The 10,654-nt window shown below is 52.2% G+C and overlaps 1 protein-coding gene across 1 annotated transcript in view; it reads left to right on the top strand.

The window, feature by feature from the left end:
* VEGFA (vascular endothelial growth factor A) overlaps positions 1–10,654 on the top strand; it is a 19,162-nt gene that overhangs the window by 3,387 nt on the left and 5,121 nt on the right. Inside the window, exons 5-8 of the mRNA XM_014950480.1 lie at positions 4,872–5,068; positions 6,857–6,933; positions 7,348–7,380; positions 10,128–10,199. Coding sequence (XP_014805966.1) covers positions 4,872–5,068; positions 6,857–6,933; positions 7,348–7,380; positions 10,128–10,199 — 379 coding nt within the window. The remainder of the gene's footprint in view (positions 1–4,871; positions 5,069–6,856; positions 6,934–7,347; positions 7,381–10,127; positions 10,200–10,654) is intronic.

Below are 10,654 nucleotides of genomic sequence, written 5' to 3'. Positions count from 1 at the left end.
CCCCGCCACGCCGAGGAGAGCTGCGTGCGTGCGCTCGCGCACATACACGCGCTCATTTATATATATATTTATATATATATATATATATATCTCCACTCGCACGCACACAAAGAGCTGAGTAGCGGTGAGCGGTTGTGCTGGGGATTCGCCACAGCGCCGTAGGAAGGGATTTGTCATCCTGGCCGCCCGCCCCTTCCCCGGCGGTGCCCGGCCGGGTGGCCAGGGCTGATCCCCGAACAAAGGCCGGAGCAGTGCCCCGACTCTGCCCGGGCGGCCGGGCGGCGGCTCCCCGGGGGGAGAGAAGGGAAGAAAAGGGCAGCCCAGGATGATTTGACAGAGCCGTGCTTCCTGGCAGCCCCGGGTATCCCCCCAGTCAGGGTGCTGCTCAGCACTGTGCGGAGCCAAGCTCGAAAAATACACCGTTTTATTCCGGGTTGAGCTAGCGGGCTTAGCAGATTCAGAGCATGGCAGTGTGATCCAATAGTTTCTACTTAATGTCGTTGCTGGTGGTCCAGTATGGGTGGAACCATTGCCTGGTGAGGGAACGAGGTGGTGCCTCAGCAGCTGTTGTGATTTTCTGTCGCTCCAGCTGCCCAAGGGCCCGGCTGTGGCAATGTCCTCTGCCTCGCTGGTTTGTGCAAGTGAATGTAGACCAGAAAGAAGAGCAGTCAGCCCCCAGGTTAGTCAGAGACGCCTCCTGCAAGCGCCCTGTCTGGTGGAGCCCCGTGCGTTGCAGGAGGTTGGCTTTCTGTCCGCGGTCCTCAGTTCAGAAGTGGGGTGAAAGGGCTGTGGACTTTAGAGCCTTCAGGCTGAGGTAATCGTCAGCTGCTTTAAGACCATCCTGACCGCTTTTTCCCCATACCTTCACGGCAGAGCAGACCACTTGCTGCATGGCAGGGTCTGGTGAAGTTCTTGCGGGGTCCCCCCGGGTTGTGACCTCCAGCGTTATTCCAGCGGGAGGTCAGCAGAGGGCTCTAGCAGTGTGGGCCTAGATTGGCTCTTTTGTGGGGTGTGTGTGTGTGTGTGTCGCACTGTATTTCGATTTCTGTAACTTTATTGGTGTGACAGGCTGCATGTGTGTTGCCAGAGGTTGGTGGCTGGCTGTGTTTGGGATAGGTGTCTGTTTTGCATGGGCAAAATTTCTGATTTTCTGGCGGGCTGCCACCTGTTGTGCTCGACCCTTGCTCCTGCTGAAGTCAACAGAAGAAGGTTCAGTGACTCCAGAGGGATCAAGATGGAGCCTGCTGTGAGGCTTATTTTGGTAACTGATTCTCTGCTGTTGGTAGAGAAGAGGTAGTGTCCTCATCTGTGCCATTTGTTGTGGATGACTACCTTCCCAGGGAGGAGAAGAGTTGAACAGAATGAATTCCCTGTCACAAGAAGGCTGATGGGACCGCAGGAGAAGTTGGCCTAGCAATGTGAGCGCTGGAACTTCACTGCCTTGGTGCTATTTCTGGTTCTGCGGTACAGATACATCTGTGAGCTAGAAATCAAAGACTCTTGGCATTGCCTTCCTGGCTCTACTTCTGTCCTAACCTATGACCTTGGAGGTCCTCTCTCAGTACCTCAGTTTCTCCTCTGTGAAGAGGAGAGAATGATATCCCTCTGTTTCATAAGGACAGTTCCTTCCGCCAAAGCTCTTGGGGGCTTTGGGGTTAGGGTGAAAGGGAATTTTGTGTCTTTGGCCATTTTATGCTTGCTCTGAGATGTCGAGCTGTGACAGGTTTTTATTTGGGATGGACTTACCCTGCTTGGAGACTGTAATTTTAGCTTCAGCCCCTACCCTTTTGTGCTCAAGAGAGCCTTCCACATGTTTTGTGGCACGGGAAGTTGTAGGGGAGTCAGACAAACACTCTTTGTTTGTTCCACGAGAAAAGATTTTCTGGTATAAATAAAGGAAACCACCAGCACTTGTGGCTGCACTTTTATTTTTAAAAGAACAGTGTGTCTGTATTACTGCTAAGCCATTGACGGGGAGGGAGGCAAAATGATCACAGACTTGCTCCTTTTCTAGTCTAGCATGTTCCCACTCGACTGCTCCAAATTTGGACTTAATCCTGCCTGCTGTGGCTATGTCTGCCCTGAAGAGTTAACGTGGGCCCTGACTGGGTTTTAACCTTACTTCCCCCTCCATTCACAAAGAAGAACCTCTGACTCAAATCTGGAGGTGTTTTGCAGGGTAGGGGTGTGGGTTAAATGAGGGATTAACATTTAACGTGGGCTGAAGCCCAAATTGCAGGAAGGGAACAGGCCAAGTGGTGTTAGTCCTTCAGTGACCTTCCTGTGTTTCCCCACGAAAGACAGATCTTCTTCTGACCCTGACACAACCAGTGGAAAGGTAGCACAGATTGAATCAGCCCAGCAAAGTATGGAATATGACTCCCAGAACATAGGAGTGAGTGTAGGTAGGGTAGCAGGGGCAGGGCTTTGCTGTGAGGATGACTACCTCAGTCATGTGCTCTGGTTGGGGTGCTAACTGTGGGAGTGAACTGTGTGAGCGTGGCACAGACGCTGTGGGAGTGCTCTCTGTCCAGCCAAATCAAGGCAACCCACCTTTTGTAGCGGGATGTTCTGCCTGGCAGCTGGAGAAAGATCCCCTGTTTCCTTTTCAGAGGCTGATTCAGACTTTGGAAAATCATCATATGTTAAAGGCAAAAACTCCCAGATTCTTTATGGGAGGGATTTAGTCAAGTCAGATCTCCCAGATCTCAAATGTAGTATCAGGGCACAGCTGTGAAAGTAAAGGCTCTGCAGAAGAAGTTGAATGTGCTGCTCTGTGGCCAGTCTGTAGTCCAGATTCTCTGGTGTAATCCAGCCTCTTGCGCAGTGCAAACATTCAGAAAGCGTGGCAGATGTGAATCAGTTTCACTTCAATTTTCTACTCTGTTTCGGTTTGTGCCTCTTTATGTCCCAGACTGCTGCGGTGAGCAGCATTTGATCTCCACAGGTAACTGCCACTTCCCCTCCCTCTTTTCTTCCCTCCTTCTTTTCTTCCCTCCCTCCCCGCTTGCCTGCCTTCCTCCCTCCCTCCCCTTGACATAGGTCTGTAAGTGTTTATAGCCAGAACTGTGCCTTTACTGCTAGGCGTCCCAGGTCCTTTGCTGGCAAAGCGTAAATAATCAGCAGTGCAGTTCAGTGGCTGTCATTGTGCCTGCAGAATTTCCCACGTATTAAATTGTTTGACTTGTTGGAACATAGGTGGTGACTACAGTCACTCCGAAGGGGAATGGGAAGACGGAGGTAGCTGCAGACAAGAAGAGGATAGACAGGTAGGGCAGGAGGGAAGAGGAAGGGAAGGGACAAGGAACAGAAACATGCTGTCTTCTAGACAGGGAATACCAACAAGCAGTCCCTGCCTGCCAGGCTACATTTCCCCTTCACAAGCCGCTTTCTCTTTTAATAGCTGCTCACGCTCTCTGACACTTCAAACTCCCTGGATGGAAGCTCCTCCCCTCTTGTACCCGCTCTCAGCACTGTGGCACTGTCAGCTCTGCATGACCTAGAATTAACTTTCAACAATTAACTGCGGGCTGTGAGATCCAAGCCCTGCAGCTTTTGCATTTTTGTGGCAAAGTAACCTTTATGCCAGTTTGTCACAAGTTCAGGGCACTTTAGAAACGCTTACTGGAGACCATTTTTTTCCATGATGCAAGCAGTTTGCGCTTATCACTGAGAGTTATCAACCTTGGTGCTGTAGGACTCTGCATACTGTACAGGTGGATCATTACAGCGCATAACAGCATGGGGCAGGTACTATCTCTTTGTGCGTATTTTTATCCTCTGGTTCATTGAAGACATCCTCCTTTGCCTGCCTGCTGGTAGAGCTAGGAGGCCTGGAGGGCTCCAGGTACCCGGTGTTTGCAGAACTGTACTAGCAGCTGGGTTTTGTGCGTGTGTACTTATCTATCCTATCTCTCATCTCTTTAAATCTCTCCAACCCTTGACCAAGCAGCAAAATGAAGCTTTGGCAAGAGACTGGGAAACATTGAGAAACGCTTGTGAAATCAGTGCAGATCGCAAGCAGTTAGTGTTTGCTCCATTCGGAGGGAAGGCAGGGGATAATGGCAGATCCACCCTGTTCCCCCTCCCACACTGCCTCATTGTGGTTCAGTAGCCAAGTGTATGGTCTAGTTAATCCTGGGGGTGCTGTGGGCTTGCTCTGAGTCTTTGAGTTGGTGGCTTGATTCCTTGGGGCTGGGAAGGTGGTCACCGTGGAGACGTGGAGGCTGTGACTAGAAGCAGGTGATGTTGTGGTTCTGAGGTGACCTGTTGAGGTGAATGTTCTATGTGGGCAAAAGAGGTAGCTGATGGGAAGAGTGAAGATGCGTGGTTCTGAACCCTCAGCTTGTTCTCAGAAGTGCCTCTGTGTCTAGAAGGGATGATTCTGGCTTAACCCCTTGCCTGCTAAAGCCCACTGGGGTCTCTACTGGCTGTTTTGAAAGGGGTAAAAGACAAACTGGTGAAGGGCCTTAATCTAGAGTGCAGCATCATCTGCAGCAGCCTCAGGTGCTTTTTGACTGAGCTAATATGCTTAGTGGCAACGTATCCGAGAGTATGAGGGATAGTGGGGAAGGAGTTTGGGGAGCAGGCACCTGTGGGACACATCATGGTGCCAGGGAGAAAAACAGTGAGTGTCTCCTCTATCTTGCCTCTGCCCTGAGGAAGAGATTGACTCTTTGTCTTCCCTGCTTGATTTTGTGTGTGTGTGTGTGTGTGTGTAGGGCAGAGACAGAGGACTTAGGCCTGCAAGACTGCTAGTGAGGAGCATAGGGTAGACGTGTTGCAACTGTCTGTCTCATTTTAAGGGGCAAAGCGCTAGATGTTCTTGAGCGAAGTTTGCATTAACTTATTCCCTCCATTCCTCCTTTTAGTTATCAAATTCCTGGAAGTCTACGAGCGCAGCTTCTGCAGGACAATTGAGACCCTGGTGGACATTTTCCAGGAGTACCCTGATGAGGTGGAGTACATATTCAAGCCATCCTGTGTGCCTCTGATGAGATGTGCGGGTTGCTGCGGCGATGAGGGCCTAGAATGTGTCCCCGTGGATGTGTACAACGTCACGATGGAGGTGAGGGCTCAGCTTGCAAGCTGGTGTGTTTGGGTGGAGGAAGCAAGTCAGCCGTCACAGCCACCCCAAGTCCCAGCTCCCAGCTAATTCAGAGGAAGGGCAGCCTACTCCAGGGAACTGGAGACTGTTGGATCAGGAGGGCTCACCTCTTTCCTTACCCTTGTGCCCAGCATTGCACCATGCAGGGTGAAAAGCTCATCTCTGTTAAATGCGAAGAGGAGAATCTGGTTTTTGGCTCTAACCTTGCTAGTGCCCAAATGCAGTAGCTAGGAGCATGCAAAGGAGCATTTCTGCAAAGGAGCATGTGATGTTTGGAGAACACAAAGGTGCATTTCTGACGCCTTTATCTCTGAGGCCCTAAAGAAGATACTCCTTGGGACCTTGCTCCACCTTAGGTCTGCATTTGGTCCACCCAGCTGTTGCTCTGAAGGCAGCTGAGAAATGCAAAAGGGGAAAGCCTGTCAGTACTCCCTCCTGGAGGGCATGTGAGGTCAGCCTTTACCAACAGAGCAGGGGGATCTGGGTCATTAGCTACATTGGCACAGCAGGGGTGGAAAGGGGTTCTAAGAAGCACACTGTTTCAGTGTCAAGTGGAAAAGCCTTTCTGCCTCTGGGCATCCTCCTTCTTTGTTGGGAGGCTGCTAAATTCATTCTTTGGAAGAGGCAGAGATGGCTGTGATAGCAAAGGCCGGGCACATGGGGAAGAAGCAAACTCCGCTTTAGAGGGCTTTGTCACTGCCTTTGTTTGCCAGCCTGGATCCCAGCTAGTGTCCACAATGGCACTGGTGCCCATTACCCTTAATATGTAGCTCCCTCACCTGCTTTTGTCCCTCAGACTCTTGAGTGGCCACTGTAAATATTGCCATCATTTTTTGATATGGGTGAGAGACACGCAGGACTAAGTGATTAACCAGCAAGCTCTATTTGTCATTTGAGCTGTATTTGAGCTCTGGCAGAGAACCTGTCTGTGCCCTTCTGTGGTTCCCCATACTGCTTTTCCGCTTGCAGGCTCCAGCCTGGTCCAGAGCATACTAACATGGTGTAGCTAGGGATGGTTTTCTTCCTACCGTTCCTTGCTGAATTACAGTTTTTGGCTGGTATGTCCGCATGCCTGTAAAGGGTCAGAAGTACTGGAGCAGATCTCTGGTGCAAATGCTAGAGCTAATGGTCCAGCCAGGTTCTGGGTTGAGAGACTGTAACAATACATGCATAGCTTCTAATAGAACTTCCATGGAGGCACTGGGCTTTGGGGGCTGGGCAATGTCTGGCTCTGCAGGACTGTTTTAAGCATAGATCACCATTGTTTGCTTTGTGTATCGAGTCACTGAGAAAGTGAGATGTCAGCTGGGAGAGAATGGTGGCTTAGGAAAAAGGAGTCGAATATGGAATTTTGCTTTGGGACTTTGCGTAAGACTGAAGCATGCTTCTATGTGAGAGCAGGCTGGGTGCTCTGTTACTGTCTCTCTAACATCGACCAGGGACGGCTCAGTGAGAACCTTGCTATGGTGTTATGCCCTCTCCCATGCCTGTCTTCAAGGCAGTCCACCAGTGCTGGCACTTTGCATGCATGAGCAAACACAGCTTTGGCACGAGCCTGGTGTTGCTGCTTGCTTGTGATCAAAGGCCTTCCCTGACTGGGAGAATGGGGCCTCAAGGCCAGCTCAAACTCTGCCATGCTCTTCCCAAGAGCACCTGGGGTGCAAATGCTTTGCCATGCAGCGGGCTGATTTGGAGCTGTGAGTATAAATAGTGAATGGGCAGTGACCCTCTCTGTTTCTTTCATTCCAGATCATGAGAATTAAACCCCATCAGAGTCAGCACATAGCGCACATGAGCTTCTTACAGCACAGTAAATGTGACTGCAGGTGAGAATGGAGCAGAAGTGGTTCCTCTTGCAATAAACTTATTCTGAGCCTTTCCTTTTTTCTGCCATTGGGTTGGGACTGTTGTCCAGAGGCTTCTGCAGTCCCCTCAGTCGGTTTGCGGTGGGATGGTTGAGCCTGGGAAAAGAAGTCTGTTGCTGGTGCGGCTCCTCCATCTCTAGATATCACAGGTGGACAATGCTAGCCTGCAATCTGGGGTCTTTTGGCACTGGCTGCCAGTGAGGAGCAACAGGAGAGCAAACACTTTGAGAAGGACCACTTAACCTGTGCCATGGGCATCTTGCAATTCCAGCTGTACATGTCCTTCTGTGGACTTGATGGGAACTTGGGATAATACTGGAAGTGTATATGGTAAGCTCCCTTCTAATGAGGCCTTTGTTCTCTCTTCCCCCACAGACCAAAGAAAGATGTCAAAAACAAACAAGAAAAGTAAGTGACAAGCCTTTCTTCCTTTCTCTTTTGGTGGTTGGTTGGTGTTTCCTCTCCCCACTGCCCCTTGCCCTTTTCTTTGGTTGGAGATACTCACTTTGAGAAGGTGTTTTTGGAAATGGCATATGGTAGTGCATGGGGCGACACTCTGAATCCGTTCCAGGTGGGCACAGAAACCCAGATCTGATGGTCCTTCGTTCATACCCCAGACCTGGAGCTTGCATGACCCACGGCCATGGCAGTCATTCCTAATGCTTTATCCCGAGTCAGGGAAGTCCCGTCGTGTGTGTCCTACCAGAATGGATTCAAGGTGCAGCCCCCGTTCTCCCTTCCCTCTTCCTGGGGTGTTTCTGGTTACTGCAAATTGCTGCCTTTCTTTATTATTAATTTTTTCCTGCTGCTTGAGTGAGTACTTGCTGGCTTCTTTCACAGCAGCCTGGGTAGAAACTCTGCTGGCTACAGGGAGAGGTGGCAATAGAGGTGTGGTGGAGGCAGGACTGATGCCATGCAGGATGTGACGCTGATTTTGGTTGGGTGGGGGCCTGGAAGGGTGTAAAGGGAGGTGGATGTCCTAACCAGCTCTTGGTGGAGGCTTTCATGAGAGTTTTTTTTTTCAATCTGATGGATTTGCTCTGGTGACCTGAAGGATGTTACGGCACAACCTTCCCTTTCCTTCCTCCCCTAAGTAAAAGGGTTGTGGAAAGTAGAGAAATAAGCTCTCGTCCTGCAGTAATTGCAGGGACGTTACAAAACCTGGAACAACATCGAAAAAAAAGAGTGACCTCTCTGAGCGAGAGGGTCAGCTGGACTGCACATGGCTGGGATAGCGACTCTGCCATTTAGAGGTGCGGAGTTGGAGAGGAATGGGGTGAATACTGGGAGATGAGGCTGAAACAGAGAGAGAGAGCAAGCGAGAGAGTGAGAGAACTTCTTTCACCCCTCTCCTGGTGGTTGTATATTTCTAGCTGCCTTCCAGCCTCTCCTCCTTCCCCTGGAAATCTGCTCCTGGCTGCATCGGGCTGCGTGCAGCCAACACTCCTCTCTGTGCAGGGCCGTGTCGGGGATGGTTGGTCTGCGTGGCTCTGTGGTTTGAAGGTGTGCAAGAGCTGGGTCTGTGTGAACTGCAGTGAGGATGGGGTGTGGGTGAAGCAGCCAGCTCGGACTGTGTTGCATTCTCTTTTCTCTTCTAACAGCACCTTGCCTGCTTTTTGCTGGTTCTGCACTCCCCGGGGAAGGAAGGGAAGGGATGGGAGAGATTGGTGGGCTTTGATTTGTGCTGGATTGAAAGTCCTGTTATATTGGTGCCCCTCTCCTCCCTTCAGGTCGATTTTCCTCCCCTCACCGCCTCCCTGTGACTCCTGACATGTAGGGCAGAGGCTGGGAGCGAGCTGATGCTCTGACACTCATTCCAGTGAGACGACTTGAACAGGGCCTAAGAAACACCTATGGTGCTTTCCCTTCTGTCCCCCCATGTCCCCTCGACAGCTCCCTCCCGAGGTGGGCTGCGCCAGGGAAGGAGGGAGCCTTTGCTGAACTGCCACAGTGCTGGGACTCACTTGCCTGACAAGCCCTGGTGCTTTGCCTAGGGCCTTCTCCTTGCATGTCTCTCCCTTGGTCCTGTGCTAACGTGGCTCAAGGAGCATCGCAGGCTTCAGCCTCCCTCCCTCCCTGTGCTCTCACTGGCCTGTAGGGATCCATGGTTAGTGTCCAGGCCTGCACGTCCTGTCCCCTGCCTGTCCCGGCTCCTGGCCAAGAGTCAGGAGCAACTGGTGAATTTTTCAGAAGAGAGTCAGTGCCTTGGCTCTGTCCACTTGTCTGTCTGGCAGATCCATGTGGAAGGGGAGGGGAGGTGAGGGAGGGAGGGAAAGAAGGGAAGATCCGAAAGCTTCTTGCTGGTCATCTCCTGGGTGTAATAACTGGGTCAGGCCTCCCTCCTTCCCCTCCGGTACTCGGGAGGGAGGCTGCCGGAGAGGAGACATCCAGTGAGCTCTCCTGGAGTCCTACGAACCACAGGCAGGAGGTGGGGTAGTGAGCGGAACTTTTGGGCTAGACAGCCCTCTCCCACACAGCACTGCCGCTGAGACCAGGTCTCACCCCTTGTCTGTGGGGTGCTGAGGCCAGGCCCCCTTTGCTCCCATCCCAAGGCAGGATTATCACCGTCTGTCCTGCAGCGGAGCTGTTGGAGCTTGGCTTCCCCCATCTAGGCCCGGTGCCGGGCAGTGCTTCAGGTCAGAGCGGATTCCTTTTCCCTGGGGAGAGTCCCTCCGCTCAGGTTGCCTCTTGTCAGTCAGCGTGCGCCTGCGCTTGTCACCTGGAACGGTTGTCTGCACTCACTGCGGTTGTGTGATGCTTTCACGAAGCTTTCTGTTCCTTCCCCTTCACCCGTGTCCCTCTCCTGCTGCCCCTCTGAGGCTCCAGCAGATCCGCCTCTGCTGGCAGCAGCCCTGCTGGAGGTGGTCCCTGCGGAATCACTCCCCTGGCGTTGGCTTGGCTGTGGGCAGGCTGGTTGCGGTGCTGGCAGGAGCGCAGGAGGGCCGGAGAATGTGTGTGTGAGGTGGAGATCTGTGCTTCGGCCCTGGGACTTGCCCTCCAGTCCTGCCTCATGTGCTTCCCCCCTCCCAGCAAGGCACATGGCTGTATTTTTTTTTCTCCTCTTCCTTGCGTTTTCTTCCGTTTTCTCTCTATCTCTCCCTTTCTTTCCTTCTCTCTCTCTCTCTCTGTTTTTTTTTTTTTTGTTTTTCTTCCAGAAAATCAAAGCGAGGAAAGGGGAAGGGTCAAAAGAGAAAGCGCAAGAAAGGCCGGTACAAACCACTCAGCTTGTACGTTTGTGTCCTCTGCTTGTAGACTCTCTTCCCTCCCTCCCCCCAAGCCAATCCGCCTGCTTGCTGCTCACTCAAATCTCACCCTCCCCTCCCAGTCACTGGTGGGCTGCAGATCCTGCAGGGGCAACGCTGGTGGTGGCACCGCTCTGGCACTAAGGGTATCTCAGGGAAGGTGGCTTTAGCTTGCTTGGCTCTCTAATCATCAGTGGCGACCATTTTCCCAAGGCATAAGGGCGCGGGTGGGTGGGCGAGCGTCCTGCACCTCTTTTCCACGCCTTCTGGTTGCAGTTCTGTCATCCGCTTTCCCCCACTCGTCTTGTGCCCTCACTGCTATGATGACTGGCGACAGGCAGGCTGGCATCTGCCGTGCATGTGTGTGTGTGTGTGCGTGCGTGCACGCGTGCGTGTGCGTGCGTGTCTGGTGGAGTCACAGGCGGAGAGGAGAGGTGGGA

The sequence above is a fragment of the Calidris pugnax genome, unplaced genomic scaffold (assembly GCF_001431845.1).
Source record: "Calidris pugnax isolate Ruff unplaced genomic scaffold, ASM143184v1 scaffold24, whole genome shotgun sequence".
NCBI lineage: Eukaryota > Metazoa > Chordata > Aves > Charadriiformes > Scolopacidae > Calidris > Calidris pugnax.
This window is presented reverse-complemented; position numbering and strand designations above follow the sequence as displayed.